Source organism: Diachasmimorpha longicaudata, chromosome 4 (genome assembly GCF_034640455.1).
Source record: "Diachasmimorpha longicaudata isolate KC_UGA_2023 chromosome 4, iyDiaLong2, whole genome shotgun sequence".
In the NCBI taxonomy this organism is placed as follows: domain Eukaryota; kingdom Metazoa; phylum Arthropoda; class Insecta; order Hymenoptera; family Braconidae; genus Diachasmimorpha; species Diachasmimorpha longicaudata.
Window position 1 is genome coordinate 10,883,807 of NC_087228.1, and position 25,398 is coordinate 10,909,204.

A 25,398-nucleotide genomic window follows, 5' to 3' on the forward strand; every position below is an offset into this window, starting at 1 on the left:
TCTATCAAATTTCGGCCATTTGTTTATCTCAAATAATTTTGGGATAAATAAATTTTACTCGTAATGTTTCTAAAATTTTGTGACTCGCTATGTTAGAACCAGTTGGGAGTAAAGGACCCACGTTCGTTGGAGTTGTCAAGGGCTGGATGGTGCAGCAGGTGGAGGCGTCGAGTGTGGTAATGACGTGCCCGGCACAGGGATATCCTGTCCCAATTTTTAGGTAAAATAAATATCGAGAAACGTATTCCCTTTCCCGGTTTATCTCTCTCTGAGTCAGGGTTACCCGGTCCCAAGTTATTAGTCAGTTTATTTTCTGCATAATCGGTTTTTCTCATTTCGCGTGATTAAGAGCCTGTGGGGAGTAAAGCACCGGCCATTCAGGGGGAGGATGGAAGTTACATGAAACGACGGAACGGGAGCAGCATCGTGATGCGTTGTCAGGGACAAGGGTATCCGGTTCCATTGTTCAGGTAATTTTTTTTCTTTGCCCCGTGTTCAAACGAAATTACGAAAATGCGAGAGTTATTTGTTTGATTGGCTCTGTTACGGCGGTTGAATACGTTCCCTGTGCCAGCGTTCAGGTCAGCATGAGGGAGTGCAGGGATTAGAAATTTGAAGATTAAATTTATCCAACAGAGCCCATGGGCAGTAAAGCTCCGTCAATACATGGAGAAAAGGGGACTTTAATTGAACGAAACACCGGTAGGAGTATCGTTATAGTCTGCCAAGCACAGGCGTACCCTGTACCATCATTCAGGTAAAGTGAGGGGGATTATTGAATTAATAAATCAATTTTTCGAATTCGATAACAGAACCCGTGGGCCAGGTATCTCCTAAATTTCCGAGATCCGCAAAGTCCGAGTCTTTTGATATTATCAAGGGGAGGGAATTAAGGATGTTGTGCGATGCCCAGGCGTATCCTCCACCGAATTTCAGGTCAGTTGTTCAAAAATCTTGTGCTTTGATGGTGCCGTCGCACCTACACCACAATTCTTGGCAATATACACATATATTTTGACACATCCCTGAAGAAAATGCGACATTATCTTCCGCTGAATACTGTCATTAGGTGTATAATTAGGATTTTAGTTCAGGTGTACCCGGTTCCAACATTCAGGTTGTTTTTGGTATAGTTGACTGATCCGAATAATCCTTGTAGAACCCATCAATGGCGCAGCTCCGCGAGTTCCACCAACAGCCAAAATTACTGTTCTTTCGACAATTCATAATTCTGCGGTGACGATGTTGTGCCAGGCGCAAGCCAATCCTCTTCCAGTCTTCAGGTAATCATGAAAAATGCACGGAAAGAAAATTGGAAAATTACTGTAGCCGTAGGGTACAATGGGGTCAGTTGAACGGACGTGAAGACCCATCCTGGCGTTCAGTTTGTTAATTTTGAATCGATTTAAATTGTAAAATATTAATTCTACTGAATCTATGAAATATAATGTTTTACGATAACTTTTTAGAGCCAGTAGGTAGTGTTCCTCCTCGCCTACCCCCCAGGTCGAAGTTCGATGAGTTGTTGAGATCGGAAAAAACAACAGTAACACTTCTCTGTGAGGCTCAGTCTAGTCCAGCCCCTCTGTATAGGTGAGCTTATCTCCACTCTGTCAACATTGATTTTTATCCCATTGATATATATCGATCGTTGTACCGTCGCGAGTAATGACCGACTTATAATTAGCCATCGATCAAGATCTCCTTGTTTACTCCGCTTGAAAATGGAGCTTTCACGACGATGTATTGAAAATTGGAATCAACGGTTTGAAATTAATGCACCGTATGATTCACCCCCTCGGCCATTAAGTTATTCCCACCGATCTATATTCGTAGTGAGTCATTTTGCGTCACTACTCAGTTTCCTAGCGTAGTCCAGTGGGTATCCTGTCACCGCCAGTAGAAATTTTTCCATTCGAATAGGACAAAGTAACTCATTCCTACCCAGCTCGATAAAATAAACGTCTTGCAGAACCGAACAGCAACGTAGGACCACGAATCGCCGGTGAGCGTTACGAGGGTGGCAAACTCGTTACGGTGGTTGTTAAGAGAGTAGTAGCATTGAACTGTGCGGTCCAGGGGTCACCTGTTCCAGTTACAAGGTATAAATACCTTGGGCCCTTTCTGGTGCCAATCACGTAAATTTTTGAAAAAAGTCGTGGCCCAAGAGTTCTGAAAATATGAGGGTTGGGAGGCACTCGAGGGTTTGAAAATGATACGCGGTCACTCGTTATGGGCTCATTACCTTTCAATCAGCATTTTTTCCAACCCTCTCTCGTCCTTTCCTCTTTACCCCCCATTCTCAGTAGCTGTGTGGAATGATTTCATCAAATGCATGGTTTTTTTGTAATAAAAAATGTTGCAAATTGATTTAAGAGGATTATAATCGATCGGATAGAGCCCCAATATTTGTGGGCGAATACCAAAGGGTCGATGAACTTCAATTTCAAAAATGTTTCTTACGATAATGTTCATGGAATTGTCTTTAATCACTTTGCAACCAAAATTAATTTTAATCAACAAGACCGTCGATTCGAGGTGACACTTCCAAGGGCTCCAAAAGGTACTGTCAAAATTTTCAATCATTAAATCACTTACAATGACAACTGAAGGGCCTGACAACGGAAATTCATGGGTGAGTAGTTAGCGTGTAATTATCATTGTCATGAGTTCGTTCCGAATGAGGATCAGGGATGTGAGATCTGAATGTGAGGGAGTTACTGGACTGTGAAAAGATGCCTTCGATGATTTGAATTTCAGAACCATCCGGCCAAACAGCACCGAAGAGTACCGGAGATGGTCTGAATAAAAAAATCGGTGTTAAAACCGATTCCCTGGCACTTTTATGCGCGGCACAAGGATTCCCCGCACCTCAATCTAGGTACACGCGAATTATCGCGTGTCGATGGTCGTCATTATGTATTCACGTTAATTACAATGATTAGTGAAACGATCAGTATATTCATTCATCTCATTAGTTACTTGGACGAAAGACATGGGTTGAATTAAACGTTGGGTTAGAGTCAAAAAAAAATTGATGAGGAAGCCAAGAGATCCCCTAAAAAATATCTGCTGATGTTAGACTATTGACTCAAATATTTTCTCACATTTGCTGTTGCAGATGGTACAAATTTCTGAATGGAACGACTCGTAGACAACCGGTACAACTTAACGATCGAGTCCGTCAAGTCAGTGGAACTTTGATAATTCGTGAGGCACGAGTTGAGGATTCGGGAAAGTATCTTTGCATCGTTAACAATTCAGTGGGTGGTGAGAGCGTCGAGACTGTCTTAACTGTGACTGCACCACTTGGGGCGGAAATTGAACCGCGAACACAAACCGTTGACTTCGGCAGACCCGCAACATTCACTTGCAATGTACGAGGAAATCCCATTAAGACTGTTTCATGGATGAAAGATGGAAAGCCACTTGGACACGAGGATTTGGTACTGAGGATTGACAGTGTCAAGAAGGAGGACAAGGGAATGTACCAGTGCTTCGTTCGAAATGATCAGGAGAGCGCCCAGGCAACTGCTGAACTCAAATTGGGAGGACGATTTGAACCACCCCAGATTAAACAGGCATTCACTGAGGAGACATTGCAGCCGGGACCAAGTATGTTCTTGAAGTGTGTCGCCAGTGGTAATCCAACACCCGAAATTACATGGGAACTTGATGGCAAGAGGCTGTCGAATACTGAGAGACTCCAGGTTGGACAATACGTCAAGGTCAATGGTGATGTCGTCTCGCATTTGAATATATCCAGCATTCATACCAATGATGGAGGGCTTTACAAGTGTATTGCTGGATCAAAGGTATGAACTAGAAATGAGGGAGGGCAAAGCTTTGAAAAATTTATATTATCAGGAATCAGCTCGAGATTGAATATTTTTCGTGGTCTTTCTCGATCTGAAGATTATTGTTTAGATAGTGTAATTTTCCCAGTAATGTATCATTATTTCGGCTATTTCAATGTGTCAGGTTGGCTCTGCTGAACATTCTGCTCGTCTCAACGTCTACGGTCTCCCCTTCATTCGTCACATGGACAAAAAAGCCATCGTCGCCGGAGAAACACTGCGCGTAACTTGCCCAGTTGCTGGTTATCCCATTGAGAGCATCGTTTGGGAGCGTGACAACCGTGTTCTACCGATCAACAGGAAGCAAAAAGTTTTTCCAAATGGTACCCTCATCATCGAGAATGTTGAAAGACACAGCGATCAAGCCACCTACACATGTGTCGCGAGAAACGCTCAGGGATACTCAGCACGCGGTACACTCGAAGTTCAAGTCATGGGTAAGTTGAAAAACCTATTTATATATTATATAATTGGCCCCATGTGAATTCTTCGGATGACAAGAGCAAGTATATGTCCATTGAAATACGCTAATGACGTTTAAATATGTCGAGGACATGTGACATCAAGCCATATGGCAAGTGACAGCAGTGTTTTGCTCGCCCATTAAAATCTGTGTGGGATTCTGCTGAGATTCCTCAAGTGAAACTTCCCTCCCTTCTTTAACAGCACTCTATATACTACAAATCGACGGTAAAAAATTTATTTATCACCATCATTGCTCTTGTCATCCTTTGAATAATATTTTTTCCAGCAAAATGAAGGAGAAAAGTTCCTCTAAATTACCAGAACAGGAACGTCATAAGTCCCGGTTATATTTCAAATTATTTTCAGCATTTTATTTATATATGTTCAACGATTATGTGGTGTTATGTTCCTTGGAGAGTACGAAAATGATTTTGAAACTCTCAGTCGTACATAATGTGAGCGTAGGAAACCCGCAGGACGGCCACAACAGGTGGTACCAACTCGAGTCGAACACCTGCTTGTCGGGAGGAGGGCGGCAAATTTCCATTCTCCTTTTACTCGTTTTTTTTTCTCTTTCTCTCTCTCGCTCTCGTTCAACTCGTAAACCTGCAGATGAAAAAATAAAAAACCTCCAACCACAGACTGTCTTCCCAGTCTCGAAGGCTCCAAATAACACTCCACACTTCATCTCAAGAAAAATTCTAGTTTAAAGATTATTTTCCACCAGTGACACCAGCGGTACAGCAATTTGCATTCACGAAATTACCGATGAACGCTGGAGAATTTGCAAATCTCCAATGTATCGTTCCAACCGGTGATTTACCCTTGACGATAAAATGGAGTTATCCAGGAGAGGAAATGGGTGGTTCATCTGGCGTTATAACTAAGAAAGTCGCGGATCGTGTTAGCATGTTAATGATATCAGCGATAACAGCTAAACACGCGGGAGATTACATTTGCACGGCCGAGAATGCGGCAGGGACGTCATCTTATAAGACACAGCTCACTGTTAACGGTTCGCGATTTTATAATAGTCCGATGGTGATGCGTTGTTTATATTCATTAATTTTATTGTTTGTTATGGGGCTATTTAGTTTTAGTTTTACTGTAAAAAAATCATCTTGACTCAAGAACATGCGTGATATGCGTACAGAAGATTAATTATTCTCAGAAACAAAATGAAAAACAAAAGCAAATGAATGCTGAAAAATTTTTATGAATTCTTGAATTGGGATTCGATTTTTCTACACTGGATATAGTTTTTTTAGTTGAGTCTTTTCCCCGCACCTCCTCGGACCGAAAACCATCAACGAATCCAAATGTAGAGCGACAGGTGGCACTTCTCCTTGTTTATCTTCATCTTCAAAAAATACTTCTCAACGTTCTCGTCTAATTCTTCATAAAGATTATTAAATGTGTTCATAGTCGCGCCGCAGGTACTTCAATTCTCATTCGGAGATGATCCCCTCAATTCCGGTGAAATGCTCTCCGTATCCTGCACAATTATTAAGGGCGATCTACCAGTCAACTTGACCTGGAGTTTTAATGACCAGCCAATCAATCATTACGATCGTCATGACATTACAATAATAAATAATAATAAAAGAGTGAGCTTTTTGAGCATCGACAGTGTTTCGGCGAGACATGCTGGCAGGTACAAGTGCATTGCAACAAACGCGGCCGGATCTCACAGTCACACCGCTGTTCTCGCTGTCAATGGTAGCATCATTATTTGTATAAACGAAATTCTTGTGTCATCGTTGTCAATTTTTTTTTTCTATTTTTTATTTTATTATGACACGCGATGGTGAATCTTCCGACAACGATGACGAGGCTTATTGATATCTCTATATGCAAAAATAATCTTATTATCAGTGCACGCTGGTCGCGCGGGGACTATTGAGTGACTGTCAACATCCCGTATATCAAAACCTCAACGTTGAATCCCGTATGTAAATGTCTCCGCCGTCCACAAAGTATTTTGTGAGAACTTTATTCGTGTAGAGGAAAAGAACATTTCTATTCAGCCGTCAGACTTTAAAAAATTGTGAGGACGAGTCTAAGTTATTTAAATATTCAGAAAATATTTAGAGTGGTTTAGAAAAAATTAAGGAGTAGTTTTTCTGACGGCTTCAAGAGGACGAGAATGTGCAAATATGAAATTCCCAATAATTTGCATTGAAGGCTCCCCCCTGGAATAGCCACGTCTCCCAGAATTCGTTTAATGGCCGGTCTTTGACGGTAAAAATAGTGTAGAAATATTTTTTTCCTCTACGGTGTATCGCTTCTGGTGAGACGTTCAACTAGACAAAGGATGGTGTCACTGACATGTAAATCACTGGCTTTGATCTATTCACTCGATAATTTCCCACAACGAACACTCCACGCCACAAACATGAATCCCAATCCCCTCCTGTTATCTCGAAAAACCTAAAGAGATATTTCAGTTGCACCACAGATAGCCTCATTCTCCTTTGGAGATGAGGCTGTAAACGCCGGAGACATGGCAACAGTTCAATGTGCAGCTGTCAAAGGCGATCTGCCTTTGGAAATTCAGTGGTCTTTGAACAGTCAGCCCATTGACCCGGATCATCATCGTGACATCGTAGTGAGAAAGAGTGGCCAACGTGCTAGTACACTGACCATTGAATCAGTTGCAGCACGTCATGCTGGTATATATTCCTGTAGTGCTAGCAATACAGCTGGCTCGACATCCCACTCAGCCGATTTATCCGTCAATGGTAGGCAATAAATCGGAAATTGTGCTGAGATGCATGTGATATTTCATCCGTGTGCCTATCACTCTCCTCACCTGCGACTGTGAATGACGACTCTTACAATCTGCCCATTTTATCGCCAACATTGTCGCTATTATTTATCTATCACTTCTCCACTCCAATTGTCATCAGTGCCACCCCGAATTTCGCCATTCGTCATTGCGGAAAAAGCTGTTAATTGGGGTGAGTCAGTGTCAGCTGTTTGTACAATCGTCAGTGGTGATACTCCACTGGAGATCTCGTGGGCTTTCAACGGCATCACCATCAATGATGATACACCTCACGTTTCTGTGACTGTCACTAAACGGAATAGTCTCATGTCAATCGACTCAGCGAGTCCAAGTCATGCGGGAGAATACACATGTGTGGCATCCAATGCTGCTGGGGGAACCAGTTATTCTGCTGAGTTGACCGTCAATGGTAGATCCATTAACGATTTTTTTGTAGATTTTTTTTGTGACGCATTCAATTCCTCCCCAAGTCCCTCACACCCACTCGTGGTATCATTGTTGAATTCGATGAGGAAGGGAAATTGGCAGTGAATTCATATTTGGAAAATTTTCGGAGATCTTTTCCGGCTCGTATTGAATGTAGGAATCGGCCGTGCATCGTCGTGACGTTTATCAAAATCGAATTTGAGAGAACAAGTGTTTTTCAGTTGCCCCCCAAATTGCACCCTTCATCATCGCCGAGGGTCCAGTTAACTGGGGCGATTCAATAAGCGTTACATGCTCCGTCCTCAAAGGTGATCTCCCAATAGACATAACCTGGGCCCTCAATGGTGTACCAATTCGTCGTGATCGTGGAGATATCAATATAGTTGCAACAACTCGGAAAAACAGTATCCTCAGCATCGATTCGGTATCAGCGGGTCACGCGGGTGAATACACCTGTTCAGCGTCGAATTCCGCGGGTGGAACAAGTCATACAGCGATACTCACCGTGAATGGTACGTTCGATAAAAAGGGATCCAACGAAACGAAAGGAGTAGAGACTGAAGCCCTGAATGTTTAACAAAATTTCCTCCTCACATCCAACCAAAGTAAAACCGACTCCGAGGTGAAAGAGGCTTATTCTCATAGAAGGCTTTCCACAGAGATAAGTACAATCGCGATTTTTCCTTTCCTTTTTTTAGTTTCTCCTCAAATAGTGCCTTTTGTGATGGGCGATGAGCCGGCGAACTGGGGGGACGCTGTTACCGCGACTTGCACAGTCTTCAAAGGCGACTTTCCGATTAACATCGAGTGGTCCTTGAACAATCAACCAATTCACAATAATTATCCTGACATAGGAATAAGTTCGTCGAGTAAACGCGTGAGTGTCTTAACAATCGATCAAGTAACAGCACGACATGCCGGTGATTACTCCTGCAGTGCAAGCAATGCAGCAGGCGGTATGAGTTACACAGCATCGCTGATCGTCAACGGTACCATTTACATTTCTCCCCACAATTGAATAGAACGAATGAGAATCTATTTATGAGACGTGTTACTCCCACTCGGTCCTATCAAACTCTCCACAATCCTCTCACAACAATTTTCATATATTTTATTTAAATTATACAGTCGCCCCGCAAATAGCGCCATTCGTCATGGGCGATGAACCGGCGAATTGGGGTGACACTGTCACCGCAACCTGCACTGTCATCAAAGGAGACAGACCCATTGAGATTGAGTGGTCCCTCAATGGCCAACTCATAGGCCATCATAGGCCTGATATTACTGTTACCAGTGGTAAAAGTGTGAGTTTATTAACAATCGATGCGGTGAGTGCTCGTCACGCGGGAGATTACACTTGCTCGGCGAGCAATTCTGCTGGAGGAACAAGTTACTCCGCTTCTTTAACGGTCAACGGTATATCATTCACATTGTTCTCTTAATTTTATCGCTATCTACGAAACTCCCATCCTCGCCATCATCATCATTTCCCTCGTGAAAGTCATTGTAAATTATTACTCGCGCGATTATTATCGTTATGACCTAATACCGGACGTCGTGTTTCGCATCGAATGATTGGCACTCATTAATCACTTCAATTGGACATGTAGGTTCAGGATTATTGGTCGTTGCGGATGAGTAATTTAAAGTTCCTAGAAACTCAGGTCTTTCCCCATCGAATTTAATGTATTTTGTCTTAGTTCGTCCTGAGATTGCTGCTTTCATATTCGGAGAAGAACCATCCAATTCCGGGGATACTATCTCGACTTCGTGCACAGTTATCAAAGGGGATTACCCTATTTCGATCGAGTGGTCATTAAATGGAGAACCGATATCTCCTAATTCGGAGATAAGTATTGTTAGTACTAGTAAGAGAGTCAGTGTGCTGACAATCGATGATGTTTCGGCTCGACATGCTGGCGAATACACGTGTTCAGCGAGTAATACCGCTGGTGGAGTAAGCTACTCGGCCTCCTTAGCCGTTAATGGTATTGATTATCTCCTTAATTGATTATTTCGATTAAAACGCAGGCTCATCTACGAAACGATCATCCACACATCCCTCACCCATATCCACCACATATTTCTATCTATTATTCACGACTGCTTTCCTGGGTATTCTCAGTTGCTCCCGAGATAGCTCCCTTCACTTTCGGTGACAATCCCTCAAATGCAGGGGATACAGTGACAGCCCCGTGTACAGTTCTTAAAGGCGATCATCCTATTGACATTCAATGGGCTCTGAATGGTATACCCATCACAGCTGAACCGTCGGATATCACTGTTGTTAGCACCAGTAAACGCGTTAGTTTATTGACTATCGATGGAGTATCAGCTAGACATGCCGGGGAATATACATGTACTGCCAGTAACGCTGCGGGTGCCATCAGTTATTCATCAACATTAGCTGTCAATGGTAACTCATCAGATGATGAGAATATAGCGTAAAACATTTTCGTTTTTTTTTTGTAGATATTTTTTTTCAATGAACCTCTCTTTACAACTCCCTCCTATGAAAAAAAAATTAACCTCAGTCTCTCCTTCACTCTCGATTCTTGTGGTATTCTCAGTTGCTCCAGCGATAGCTTCCTTTGATTTCGGAGATGAACCCTCTAACGCAGGGGAAACAATAACAGCCGCCTGTTCAGTTCTCAAAGGTGATCACCCTATTGACATTCAATGGGCCCTAAATAGCATACCAATCACTACGGAACCATCAGATATCACTGTCGTTAATACCAATAAACGCGTTAGTGTATTGACTATCGATGGAGTTTCTGCTAGACATGCTGGGGAGTACACCTGCACCGCCAGTAATGCTGCGGGTGCTGTTAGTTACTCATCAACATTAGCTGTCAATGGTAAAGCTCATTATGGGATGATGAGGATATGATTAAAATTATTCCGTTAGTTTTGTTTGTAGAACTTCCCAACGGACGTCCCTTGAACATCCCCTCCTTGAAAAAATTCACCTCATTCTTTCCCTCACTTTCGGTTCTTGTGGTATTTCTCAGTTGCTCCAGCAATAGCTCCCTTTGATTTCGGAGATGAACCGTCTAACGCAGGTGAAACAATAACAGCCACCTGTTCAGTTCTCAAAGGTGATCATCCTATTGATATTCAATGGGCTCTTAATGGCCAACCCATTACAAAAGAACAGTCCGACATAAGGGTCGTTGACGGGGGTAAACGCGTCAGTTTGTTGACCATTGATGGAGTCTCTGCTCGACATGCTGGGGAGTACACTTGCACAGCCAGCAACGTCGCTGGTGGCACCAGTTATTCATCATCACTAGTTGTCAATGGTATTTCAAAGTGACATGATGATGATGTCATAAAATATTTCAAGTTATTCTGTGTAGATTTAGCCAAGAGACGTTCCTTCCCATGAATCATTCATTCATTACTCTTCCTGATCCCCATTTTCGTCTATTTTTTTAGTTTCACCGCAACTTGCCGCATTTTCATTCACGGACGGTCCAGCAAGCTCTGGAGAACCCGTCTCTGTCATTTGCACTGTTCTCAAGGGTGACTACCCAATGAAAATTATATGGGAACACAACGGTGAACAAATAAAAGCTCACCATAGCGATATAGTAATTAATAAAATCAGTAAACACATGAGTGTTCTCAGCATAGAATCAGTGGTAGCTAGACACGCAGGGGAATTCAAATGTGTGGCGATCAACAATGCTGGCACAGCCAGTCAATCAGCAATCCTGAGTGTCAATGGTAAATTATCGGGAAATCAGCGACAAATGCTTATTTATTTTGATTGTAACTCGTGAGTGTATTTTGTGAGGAAGATAATTAGCACGATTGCTTTACTTCTGCTTCATCATGGATGGTACCACAAAAATCGTTCTATTCGCGATACTGAGCTCTAATTATTAATGTATATCAACTGATATAGTATCCTCCCGCAGTTGCTCCCCAGATAGCGCCTTTTATTATCAGCGAGCTGCCAGTTAATTGGGGTGACACTGTAACAGCCACTTGTACAGTGCTGAAGGGTGATTATCCCATTGAGATTGGTTGGGCACACAATGGAGTACCTCTTACGCGAAATGATCAAGACATTACAATTGTCAGTACGAGCAAACGCGTCAATCTGTTAACGATTGAGCCCGTAACTGCTCGTCATGCCGGTGAATTTACCTGTACAGCAAGTAATGCTGCTGGGGGCATAAGTTACACGGCACCACTAGCAGTCAATGGTACAAAATCCACATTTCCCAACCTGCTAGAACTTCGAGACGTGCTCCAATCCACTTTCCTCACTCTGCACATCATCTCAACATCTTCCTTCCCCTCTCACTCGTCATTTTTATTTCTTTTATTCACTGATTGTTCATTTGATATTTTAGTTGCGCCACAGATAGGTCCATTTTCGATGAGCGATGGCCCAGCAAACTCTGGGGACATGGTATCCGCGACTTGTTCCATCACAAAGGGTGATTTTCCAGTGGATATCTACTGGCAGCACAATGGAAAAAATATTGATCACAGTTATCCAGACGTTACTGTTACAATAATTAATAAACACATGAGTGCCATCAGTATCGAGTCTGTTGCTGCTAGGCACGCGGGGGTGTACAGTTGCATCGCGAGAAATCATGCTGGCAATGTCACCCATTCAACGACACTCGCTGTCAATGGTAGACAAGTCGCGTTAATTTTTATTCATTTTATTAACTGCGTGTATATAAACAAATGCACTGAGCTGAAAAGCACTTTTCTTTGTGTTAATCCTGTTTATGTCATTTCCTCGTTCCTTCCGAACCTATCAATGACTTAACAATATTTCGAACGTCTCAATAGGGTTGAATTATCGCATGTAATACCACAAGAGCTCCGAAATTATCGGATATTTCCCGATAGGTTCGTTGCAAACAAATGAACGTGTCAAGTTTTCCAGTTTAAAAATCACGAGCGCGAAGCGCGAGTGATTTTTCTGGAAAACTTGACGAGCTTATTTGTTTGCAGGGAACCTTGAGGGAAATATCAGATAATTTCGAAGTTCGAGTGGTATTCGGGGGATTATTTTTTGCATCCAAATCTTGGCCGATAGAATTGCACCATGAGACATAATTTTCAACGAATTGCCATTTAATCTGTCAGATACAATTGAGGGTTACTTCAACATTTGTTTTTTTTTATATATATCAACATGCAAAATTTCCAGTGAAATTTCCAAGAATATCCGCTGAAATACCGTGTTGACTATACAGAATAACGTCGAATGGTGCAATCCTATTGGCCAAGATTTGGATGGGAAAAATAATCGAGGGAAAAAATTTCTAAAATCATTGTTGATTGAATATTCTCAGTTACACCGCAGATTCTTCCATTTTCGTTCGGTGATGAGCCTTCGAATTCGGGTGACGCGGTATTGATCACGTGCTCCATATCGAAAGGGGATTTTCCGCTGGAAATTCGGTGGGCATTCAACAGCGTGCCCATAGCTCAACGTACTGACATCATCATAACCGGTGGCAAACGTCACAGCACTCTGGCTATTGAATCAGTTGCTGCGAGACACTCGGGCGAGTATACGTGCACTGCTTCTAACAGGGCTGGAGCAACGAGTCATACCGCTGTACTTGCTGTCAATGGTACAGTTGTGTCACGAGATATTTTACCTTGAGCACAACACATTTATTCCTCGATGTCAATCCCAAATAAAACCAACAAATTCTCTACAAAACCTCTTCCATCGCTCATTGATTCCGAGTCACTGAATCGATCGATAGATGAAGAGTGCCAGAACATTCAAATCTTCGGTCAACTACAGCTCGAATGATTTCTCAATCAGAATTTTTTATTCTTCATTTCTCTGTTAATTTCGTTTATATTCGGGGATGAAATTTCTTATTCTTCCATTGATAGGGTGTCAGGGAGATGTGTCAACACCTTTCTGAATTGAAATTTGTGTGTAGTCAGCCCGCAGATACTTCCGTTTTCATTCGGTGATGAGCCCTCGAACTCGGGTGATGCAGTGTCGATCATGTGCTCCATTTCAAAAGGTGATATCCCCCTGGAAATTAGTTGGGCATTCAATACCGAGCCGATAACTCAAGAACGCACTGATATCATGATAACCGGTGGTAAACGTCACAGTACTTTGGCTATTGAATCAGTCGCTGCAAGACATTCTGGAGCGTATACCTGTTCTGCTTCAAATAGAGCTGGAGGAACGAGTCATACAGCCATGCTTGCTGTTAATGGTACATTTGTTTTTCCAGATGTTTGACGTTTCATCTTTCGAAAGACGTGTATCCCTCCATTCCCAAAAACTAGAATCTTCTCCTTAGCAATCCCTTTTATAAAACATTTATTTTTATTAGTTGCACCCCAGATCGTTCCATTCAGCATCGGCGAAGAACCAGCAAACTGGGGAGAGCAAGTATCTGCCATGTGTAGTGTCCTTAAAGGTGATCAACCCATTGAGATTCGTTGGAGTTTGAACAGTGAACCCATAACGCATCAATCCCACTCTGATATTACAATTACCAAAAGTGGAAAAATGATTTCATTACTGAGTATTGATGCAGTCACTGCTCAACACGCCGGCGAATACACTTGTGAGGCTAGTAATCAGGCTGGAGGCGTCAGTCATTCAGCAACCCTAGTGGTTAATGGTACACAAATATCATAACGTGGAGTCCTACTTTGTTCATAAAACGAAATACGAATATGATGAGACGTTTGAATCCTCTTCACCCGGTACCACTCACAAAATCATTGAGCAACGCTGTCAGATATATTCACACACAGTCACAAATTGGACGGTTTAGGTCGCTGATAGGCACACAACATCAATGATTGATTGATTCCGTGATATCTCCATTTTCAATAGACAGCTCCGAGGCTGTCGAGAGCCGACCAAAACAAAAATCATCTCTTTCTCTTCTTCTTCGGATTTTTTTTTTCATTCCAGTAATTCCAAAACTGTTGCCATTCTCATTCGGTGAGGAACCACTTAACTCAGGTCAAGTAGTAACAGTACCTTGTGCTGTAATCGAGGGAGATGCTCCATTGAAACTCCGATGGACACTGAACAATCATACAATATCACCTCATTCTGGAATAGCTGTATTGGATCTTGGAGGAAGGGGTGCTATACTGAGTATAGGATTTGTCCAAGCTGCTCATGCAGGAACATACACTTGTATTGCTGAAAATCCAGCTGGAAGGCACGAATTATCCGCCGATCTCATAGTCAATGGTGCTTAATGAAAAACACACGCTTTGTCATCAAATTTATTTTCACATTTGTCATCGATTTTTTTAAGATGAACACACGCCAGCCAAATGTTTTTCAATTTAAATCTGATGCTTATATGAGTATTATTTTATTTTAAATTGCATTGATTACTGTAACTTAGTACATTTTCATTCCTATTGTTCAATCCCAGTGAACTTTTGAACACTCTGAGATGTTGATGTCGTCGGCTTCCGGTTGGATACTGCATTTGGTTTCTGTATTGCGTCATGCATTCGGAAGCCAGTAATATCAACCCCTCATGGCCGCGAACACGTCAAATCTCAAATGTTTGTCAGATGTTCTGGTTGAATTCGCATCTCAACAATACTTGTAACTGACTGACCTCTCTACAGTTGCACCTCATCTCCAGCCCTTTTCCTTCGATGAGACCAACTTCGGTGATCTTATTATCATTCAGTGTGCGGTAATGAAGGGAGATACTCCAATTTCGTTGAAGTGGTTGTTCGAAGGACGTCATTTAGAGGTCGGTGATGATGTTAAGATAACATCGATGGGCGATAGAGTATCGGCGTTGACGATACCCGCTGTTAGTGGAGAACATGCAGGAGAGTATGCTTGTATTGCCGATAATCCTGCAGGCCGGGCCAGGCATAGTGCACATCTCAAAGTTAACGGTACTTTACGCAAGGCCTTTTGTTCTTATCAAAACAAATTCAGCCTCAATCTTTGGCATTTTGGTAATGATTTATCGTAGGTAGATTGTGGTCGTGGAGATTAAAATAATTCAGTAGTGATGTGTCGAAAGTAAATTAACAAATCTGAGGAGGACATGAGTTATAAATGGAAGAGCAGACTAATTTTCAATTCCTCCAATGAGACAACGCAATTTGGAGGAATCAGACTGAAGAGACTTTTTTGAGGAAAACGCGCACTACGAGAGAAAAAAGAAATGGATTTTTTGGTTCAATTCTACTAGTTGATCTGTCCTCTCTTACCATTCTGCTACAAAATTATTTATTGCATCGATCTTTGTTGTAAAGTGTTACTGAAGCTCAATGTTGTGCATCTATTCCGTCAACAGTTGGGACAATTGAAACCGTAGAAATGATCATAATTAATGCTGTAGCTTCGGCCTTGTAAAAAGTCTCACTTGAGTCCGTGAAAAATTGATTGAAGTAATTAAATTTAAAGGTCTTGTAATGATACATTTTCCAATACTATATTTCCCGCAGTTAGCTCCCATCCTCTGTCTCAAAATAAAGAACGAGTGGATGCTATTCCGAGGGAAATTTCCTGGACAGATTGACGAAATAAGGAGGGACAATAGGATAAACGGTGTTTTGCATTGCATTAAAATTTCGCAGTCCTACCTCGCATCAATCCATTCAACTTTGGGGATGAAACGATCTATGAGGGCCAGGCAGCACAACTTGCGTGCATGGTATTAGTTGGCGATACACCGATCGACTTAAAATGGACACTAGATGGAAAACCATTGTCCCCGGCGTTGCCGCATAACATCGGAAAACTCGGTCCACGTAGTAGCATACTACTAATTGAACCAGTCACACCCCAACACTCTGGAACATATGGTTGTGTTGCTACAAATCCTTCAGGAATGACAATGCAAGAGGCTGTGTTGCAAGTACACGGTTAGGCTACAACGGAAAAAATATTAAGAGCATCGTATTTCAATGAAATATTAATTAATACACTGGGAGAAAAACGAGCTTGAGATAGAAATGTATAATTAGAAATCCATTTTACAGTGGTGGTCTATTGATATTCCATTCGAGCGATGGGAAAATCAACAAAGTACTTGATTTTTCTATTCAATTATTCCATAAAAATACGGAAAAATCCGAAAAGTGGAGGAACAAATGAGAAAATTGCTGCGGTCCATCTGAATTTTTCATTTGGAAAAAAACAAACTCAAGCCGGGTGTATAATCCGAATTTATTATTGTAAGGGAACAATGAGCAAGTCATTCGCTCGTTCCACTGTTTAACAACAGCTCTGGTACTAGTGACAATCCACGATAACATGAGTAGAGATAAAAATTAGAATAAATGAAATATCAAGACAAGTTCTCCTCGCAGTGTATTGAGAAGAAGAAGAAAGCTTTTCATTTGCATCGCAGCCAGCGGGCTTTATGGATTCGTGGAAGCTGAAAATGAAATAAGATTTGCGTGACACTGATACGAAAATTAATGGCAAAAAATACATGTATTTTCTTTGATGAAAAGAGAGGAGCTCGTAATTTGGCTGAAAGTGCTGATATAACGCTGATCGTTCCCTTTCATTTCGCCGTGATTCTTTTCGCTGATCGGCTGTTTAGTCCTTCATCCCAATGTATGCTCGTTACTAAGTTGTCATTCATCAGTCATTATACTCCACGATTGCCCTCTATTATTTCAATCAAGTGATAAACCATGTGTGGGTTATTTTCTTTCTCAATTCCGTATTTTCTCAGATGAGGATCTGGCGCACGCTGTGAATAATCCTTCCCTCCCCCTGGCTTTGTACGCGCAACAAATGATTGAACGTTGAACGTATTCCTACGTATGTTAAGGTATAATGTTGTATATGGAGAACACTGAACAGAGTTCGTTATTTATCCATTTCGGCTTATCTGTTCACATGGCTGTGTGAATTCATGATTATCAATAGTTGGCAAAATTAGTATTTTCATTCAATGTATCGTTCAGTTATCGATAATTTTTTATCATTGTGCAATAACCACTCTGTCTTCGTGGTGAAGACTGCACTCATCCAAGGCCCATTACATTTTCCCAGATAAAAATCGTTAATTATTTTATCGTGCCATTGCTTATTGTATATCGATTTGATAGTTGCGACTTTTCGAGATTAAATTTCATTGAATTTAATCGACAGTTCATTAGGCTTTCGCCCGGTTCTTGCGCTTCTCTATCTCGTCGTCATACGCGGAGTCGAATCACCTTCTGATCCTCACATTATCACGATCCATTTTTCCTTAATCTCACTCCTCACTTACACTGCACTTCCTTCAATTACCTCATTCCCCAAACCCCACACGTCTCATCTTTTCGTTTCGTAGATACCTGTCGTAACTGCATGATTATTCTTGAAGATTGTCATTTGCGGGTGGGTTTCTATTTTAACAATTTTTTTTATGCTATACGGGGAGGTCTAAGACAAATCATGGATGCTAATCAGAGTGCATAATCTCCTGCATGAGCTTCTTCCAAGCTATTCATTGGTTATTTATTCGTCAATGATTTTATAAAAATTTTCTTTCTTTTTGGGTAACTGTTTATTCATAGTCTTTCCTTCCTGCATGACTTGTAGATAACAATGTTTTAGCGAGAGTAAACCGCTTTATGTGTTTGCAAGTAACATGAGCGAAAGAGCAACGGTGGATGCAATCGTTCAGCCAGATATTGACTGATTTGCCACTCGTTAAAATGTATTTATCAGTACGGAAATTGTTGCTGCGTTACAAGAGCTTATCTTGGATTTATTGCAAGAGAATCTCTACATGTTACGGGAACAGTTTCCTTGCTGATACTACAAATCAATTTTATCGAGACAGCGCATTAATTTTTTTACTGAATGAATTGAGAGCTATAGTATTCATAAACGGGCTGAAGGATTGATGATTCGACTTGGAGAGCAGCTCGATCTCGAATCAATCCCGGATTGACTTACTCTCGTTGATATTATTAGTGGATTATTTTCTGAAATTAATCTCGTGTGTATTGATACAGTGCCACCACGTTGGATTCTCGAGCCAACCGACAAAGCATTTGCTCAAGGATCTGATGCACGAGTTGAATGTAAAGCTGATGGGTTTCCTAAGCCTCAAGTCACGTGGAAGAGGGCTGCTGGTGAGTTCAATTTGTAATTCTTTATTTCATTGATACCGTGGAAAATAATTAAGCTTACATTTCTTGATGTGGAATTATTTATAAAATGATGAAGAGACTTTTAGAAAGTGAAATGTATTTTCTTTTCCCAAATAGGAGACACACCGGGTGACTATACAGACCTAAAACTTAACAACCCAGACATCAGCGTAGAAGACGGAACTCTCTCCATTAATAATATCCAAAAAACCAATGAGGGATACTATCTCTGTGAAGCTGTTAATGGAATTGGATCAGGACTCTCTGCTGTTATTCTCATTTCAGTTCAAGGTACTTCAGCGTGAAAAGCACACGAAGAAAATAATTAATTAATTAATTCTTAGTCACCTTTTCCTCATCCCGTACATAGTTTACGAAATCTTTTGGGTATTTTTCCCCAGCTCCACCTCACTTCGAAATTAAACTTCGCAATCAGACTGCTCGCCGAGGAGAGCCTGCAGTGTTGCAGTGTGAGGCCCAGGGTGAAAAGCCAATTGGAATCCTCTGGAATATGAACAACAAGAGACTCGACCCGAAAAGCGACTCCCGGTACACAATTCGTGAGGAAATTCTTGCTAATGGAGTTTTGGCTGACTTGAGTATCAAACGAACCGAAAGAAGTGACTCGGCGCTGTTCACCTGTGTGGCAACTAATGCATTTGGAAGTGATGACACCAGCATCAATATGATCGTCCAAGAAGTGCCCGAGGTCCCATACGGTCTGAAAGTTTTGGATAAATCTGGAAGATCTGTTCAGCTATCCTGGGCAGCCCCTTATCATGGCAACAGTCCCATCAAACGCTACATCATTGAATACAAAATGAGCAAGGGAAGCTGGGAGAATGATGTTGATCGTGTTCTGGTACCTAGCTCCCAACAAAATGTGGCCAGTGTATTTAATTTGAGACCTGCAACTACTTATCACCTTCGAATTATCGCTGAGAATGAAATTGGCACATCTGATCCCTCCGATACAGTCACTATTATCACAGCAGAAGAGGCACCTTCAGGACCACCAAACGCTGTTAGAGTTGAAGCTCTTGATCAACATACTCTCAAGGTATGAAATTGGTGCCACCACCAATTCACGAATAATTCCTAATTGCAATTAATTTTTTATTCAGGTAACATGGAAACCTCCATCCCGTGAAGATTGGAACGGGGAGATCCTGGGTTACTACGTCGGCTACCGTCTATCGTCCTCCGAGAAACCCTACATGTTCGAGACTGTCGAATTTTCCAAAGAGGACGGCAAGGAGCACCACCTCCAGATAATGAATCTCAAAACCTATACTCAATATAGTGTGGTAGTACAAGCCTTCAACAAAGTCGGTTCAGGTCCCATGACCGAGGAGCGCCGAGCCCATACCGCCGAAGGAGTCCCTGAACAGCCCCCTCATGACACGACCTGCACCACCCTGACCTCCCAGACAATCCGAGTTTCCTGGGTATCTCCACCTCTCAGCGCAGCCAATGGCGTTATCACCGGATATAAAGTCATCTACGGACCCTCAGACACCTGGTACGACGAGAATTCTCAAGACACCAAGATCACCTCCTCCAGTGAGACAATCCTCCATGGTCTGAAGAAATACACCAACTACTCGATGCAAGTTCTGGCTTTCACCTCAGGAGGTGACGGTGTGAAATCCGCCCCAATTCACTGTCAGACTGAACAAGACGCGCCTGAAGCTCCTATTGCAGTAAAAGCCCTTGTCATGTCCCCGGAGTCGGTCCTCGTGTCGTGGAGACCCCCAAGCCAACCGAATGGAGTCATCTCCCAGTACACCATCTACACGAAATCTGACAATGCCGAGGAAGCGATTAGCCAGAAAGTTCCACCAAATCAACTGACCTACGAAGCCACTGGACTCGACAAACAGAGACGCTACGACTTCTGGGTAACCGCCAGTACCAACATCGGAGAGGGAGAGGCCTCGAAAATTGTGTCGTTGGCCCCCAACACTAGAGTTCCAGCCAAAATCGCTTCCTTCGACGATAAATTTACTGCGACTTATAAAGAAGATGTCAAGTTACCGTGTCTTGCTGTTGGAGTACCAGCGCCTGAGGTCACCTGGAAGGTTCGCGATGCTAAGCTCCAGCCCAGTGACAGATTGAGACAACTACCAGAAGGATCACTGTTCATCAAAGAAGTTGACAGGGCTGACGCAGGAGAATATTCGTGCTATGTTGAAAATTCATTTGGACATGATACCGTGACACATCAGCTGATTGTTCAAGCCCCACCTCATTCTCCTCAAATTAGTTTCACAAGTACCACGACGAATTCATTGACCATGAAATTACGGCCTCATCCTGATGACAACACACCCATTCATGGATACACTATTCACTATAAACCTGAGTTTGGAGAGTGGGATACCGTACAGATCAGCTCTAGTGTGCAAAAATATTCACTTGAAAATCTGTTCTGTGGCTCAAGATATCAAATTTATGTCACTGCTTACAATGGAATCGGAACTGGAGATAGGTCTGACATACTCAATACCAGAACCAAAGGATCTAAACCGATCATCCCGGAGGCTTCCCGGTTCATTGAAGTTTCTACGAACAGCATTACACTGCATCTCAATGCTTGGTCTGATGGAGGATGTCCTATGCTCTATTTTGTGGTTGAATACAAAAAAAAGTAAATATTTATTTTCATGTCTTGAATCCACAAATTATGAAATGATTGAAAATTTTTCATCTTTCTATCTTTCGCTAGATCTCACGCAGAATGGATACAAGTATCGAACAACGTTAAACCCGGTGGCAATTTCGTAGTTCTTGATCTAGACCCAGCGAATTGGTATCAACTTCGTGTGACAGCTCACAATAATGCAGGATTTGCAGTAGCAGAGTACGAGTTTGCAACTTTAACTGTAACTGGAGGTGAGTTGGCTCGAACTATTCAAAGTATTCCCTGAGGCCGTAACTTTATCGGCGAAGGGAATTCTTGGGGCGGTGCTAATGGTGGCTGGGTTAGTGATTAAAGAGTGCAATCAGTATTAAAGTGTTTAAAAGTAATAATTCGAATGTTACACTTGCGTTAATTATGCGATTATCTCATACTTGAGTGATTTCAAAGGATACCAGCTAAAAACCATTTTTGTGGACAAGAAAATTCTCCTACAAATAAGGTTTTCATAATTTTTTCTCTTGAGAATCACTTATTCCCGAGATAGTTTCGCAATCAACAAAGTGGAAAGAGTGGACTTATTACCTTTTACCATTTAAGGGGAGAGTACTATTAGTTTTAAAAGTTGACGACTATGGGAATGAGATTTTACACACATTCAAGGGCGATTGCGTCTAAAAATGAATAATTACTGAGAGAAATTTAATTGTTTAGTATTCGTTTGCCCCGCAGACGCTCAAAAAAAAAATAGTAAAACCTTCACAGTTTAATGTGTCTGCGGGACAAATAAATAACAAGGAATTAATTTTGTATCGTAATTGTTGATTTTAGACGTATATATTGATTTTTAATGTGTGAAAAATTTTCCTTGAATAGTCCGCAACTTTTAAAACTCGTAGTGGTCTCCCATTAAATACACACACGACACTCGACATTTTTTTGTTCCAGGCACCATTGCACCGGCTCGCGAGATTCCTGATGTTAACCGGGGTGGCAATAATGAAGAAGATCCCATGAAGATATTCATGGCTAATTTAAATCTTGTAGTACCTGTAGTCGCTGCCCTCCTTGTTATCATCGTCGCCGTAATCGTTATTTGTGTTTTACGAGGAAGAGGACATGGTAGAGGTGACAAAGGTAATTGAAATATTTTTTTTTGTTCTGTTGGGATTGACAGGTACCATTGCACCACCCGTACGTAATGGTGGCACCGAAAATACAGATGTTAGACGTTTCTTCCCCTGGGTACCAACCTGGCTCGATGTTAATGTTGTGGTTCCGGTTGGAGCGACTATTGTTGTCATTGTCGTCGGCATTGTCGTTATCTGTGTTGCATTATCACGACGATCCCGAGGACCTGAACAAACCCGGCTGCGAGGTGTCCCGTCTGGCGATGAGAAATATTACGAAGGACAATGTATAAATATTTCCAATGGAGCGATAATTTTTCTAAATTCATGGTTCCTGCCTTTGGATCTCCGAGAAACCTCAGGATACGTATTTTTTTAATAAATTTAATTTTTCCCGCAGATGATGTCGTTTACCAGCAGACTGGTGCTATTGGTGCTACTCTAGACAAGCGAAGGCCCGACCTCCGTGACGAACTCGGATACATTGCTCCACCAAATCGTAAATTACCACCTGTACCCGGCTCAAACTACAATACTTGTGATCGCATCAAGCGAGGTACAGTCATAAGTAAGCCATCATCTCCAACATTCCGATCAATCCTAGAGATTTATTCGATTTATCTGGATGTTGCATTGGCACGATCGTTTATTTTCATATGTTCAATCTAGTCTAGTTTACTGTCCCAAACCCGATGAACATATACTCCAAATTTCTGGTAAATACAATTATAAATCTTGCGCTTGCAAATATTCATCACAATATCGCTAGAGTTTTGGTGCTTCACCACCTTTACATTTTAGTTGCTATTTTTTCAACTGGTGGGTTGCGGGAGACGCTGATACTTTTTAATTTTTTAAGCTTATGAAGACCCATTGTACTTTACCAAAATCTCTTTTTAATTATTGAATATGCCTTTCTGGCTGGATAGATTTCTAGAAGCTGAAATTTATTGAACAACATTTTAGAAGAAATTGATTTTGGTATATGCAATGGGATACGACGTTGGTTGTGTAGCATATGTTGAAACAGGTGGAACAGGTTCATTTAGAAGCCATTCGACGTGGGATCCACGACGTCACATGTACGAAGAACTGTCACACTGTGCGCCAAATCGCAGATGTCCGCCCCCACCTCTGATAGCCAGTACAGACGCTTTATCTCACAGAGGTAGGTACTTGATCAAAGAACCGAATGTTGGGGTGGTATTGTCTGGCCATGAGGATTACTAGAGCTCGACTTCTTAGAATTACTTGAAAAATGTAAATGAAATAACTAATCCAGGAATAATTGTTTGCAAACTGTAATAATAATTCAAGCGAACCCTTACTGATAGTTTTAATCACTTCTGTGTCGAAATCTGTAAGTCTTTTGCATATTCACCTGCCACTGAATGTCAATTCGGCGGACCTCATGAGTAATCAGTAAGTTCTTCATTAATGTTCACCAGTTTTTTCTTTGTAAATTAACTCCTCGTTAATTCCTCGTTGCACGTTTGCATGTTTTTGATAACTCATCGAACCTTTACTGTCTATTAATTTTGCATTATTACTATTACACAATAGGTCAGTTTAAGCATTCCAGCCGATACCTTCGTGTAGAGGTGACTGTCAAAGCATTATTAAGGCCCTTTTTAGCGAGAGTCTTCTGTACGATAGACCCCAGATTTTTAAAAAATATTTCTTTGTTATAGTTCCTAATAGAAAGAGTTTAAAAAATCCCCTTAATCATTTGCGATGTAAATCAGAGTCAGTATCTACCCGAGCAAGTTTTTTCATTCCAGGCATGGAGGATGAAATTTGTCCCTACGCAACATTCCATTTACTTGGCTTCCGAGAGGAAATGGACCCAAGCAAGGCGATGCAATTCCAGACATTCCCACACCCTGCCAATGGACATTCTGGTACTATGGGGCCTCCAGCTGGTCATCCAACTAATGCATCTGCCCATAGCCGATCTGGATCTCAATCAATGGTAACGATGAACGAAAAAATTCCATTGCATAATTAAAAATAATTTTCAGTGGACGTTTTCAAATAAATCAATTGTCTGTTATTCATTACAGCCAAGACAGAATGGTAGATATTCCCGAGTGCCATCTCAGGGAGGCCAGACAGTTTTCTCTCCAGAATACGATGACCCTGCTAATTGCGCACCTGAGGAGGATCAATATGGCTCTCAATATGGACAGTATGGAGCTCCCTATGATCACTATGGATCGCGAGGTTCGGTGGGACGTCGCAGTGTAGGATCTGCTCGTAACCTTCCGCTATCGAACTCCCCTGAACCTCCACCACCACCACCAAGGAACCACGACCAGAATAACTCGAGTTTTAATGACAGCAAGGAGAGCAATGAGATCAGTGAAGCTGAATGTGATCGTGATCAGCTTCAGATGAATCGTAATTATGGCGGTGGGTACCAATTCGTTACATAATTATTATTGTATTTAAAAAAACTATATGGATATGCATAATTTTTTTCATTTTTGAATTACAATCCTAGTTTTTATAGGTTTCAGGAAAAAAACGATTGATAATTGCAGCTGAAGATTTTTCAAAATTGCTTAATAATCATGTGTTTCTAACTCCATTGAAAATCTTGCCATCATTTGTGAGTTTAACCCAGTGAAAAACATTTTCAGACGAGTCAACAGGTTTCCGGACTCGAAGCAAAACAATAATAATTCACAGTCGCTTGAAAATGGCGCATGATTTATGTGTGTATTTGTGAATCGCTGTGTCAAATTAGCATGTCTATTTTTACAGTTAATGCCCGTGGCAAGGATGGCATGACAACCGAGGAGATGCGCAAGCTTATCGAGAGGTCAGTAACTCTCACGTGGGGAAAATATGAGAATTAATACTAAAGGGGGGGTGACGTTTTGGACGCCCCCTGGTAGTTTTCTCTCACTCTTGATTCTCGTGAATGAGAATGGGAGTCTGAGCAACCACCATTTGCTGCAGTTACTAACATTA

The 25,398-nt window shown here is 41.7% G+C and overlaps 1 protein-coding gene across 5 annotated transcripts in view; it reads left to right on the forward strand.

Moving 5' to 3' along the window:
- The window catches only part of LOC135161852 (cell adhesion molecule Dscam1), a 44,381-nt gene that overhangs the window by 15,973 nt on the left and 3,010 nt on the right, over positions 1-25,398 (forward strand). For 2 of the 5 annotated variants that reach the window (XM_064119791.1, XM_064119790.1), the window contains exons 8-21: positions 3,122-3,815; positions 3,982-4,294; positions 6,770-7,063; positions 18,514-18,633; positions 18,769-18,942; positions 19,053-19,711; positions 19,776-21,301; positions 21,380-21,546; positions 22,470-22,709; positions 22,823-22,990; positions 23,453-23,590; positions 24,204-24,394; positions 24,486-24,834; positions 25,189-25,246. In XM_064119791.1, the coding sequence (XP_063975861.1) occupies positions 3,122-3,815; positions 3,982-4,294; positions 6,770-7,063; positions 18,514-18,633; positions 18,769-18,942; positions 19,053-19,711; positions 19,776-21,301; positions 21,380-21,546; positions 22,470-22,709; positions 22,823-22,990; positions 23,453-23,590; positions 24,204-24,394; positions 24,486-24,834; positions 25,189-25,246 (5,091 nt within the window). Of the gene's footprint in view, positions 1-636; positions 703-812; positions 937-1,972; positions 2,103-3,121; positions 3,816-3,981; positions 4,295-6,769; positions 7,064-11,903; positions 12,195-13,883; positions 14,178-18,513; positions 18,634-18,768; positions 18,943-19,052; positions 19,712-19,775; positions 21,302-21,379; positions 21,547-22,469; positions 22,710-22,822; positions 22,991-23,437; positions 23,591-24,203; positions 24,395-24,485; positions 24,835-25,188; positions 25,247-25,398 lie in introns of all 5 variants that reach the window. The other 3 variants (XM_064119786.1, XM_064119787.1, XM_064119788.1) reach the window with 3 other exon arrangements.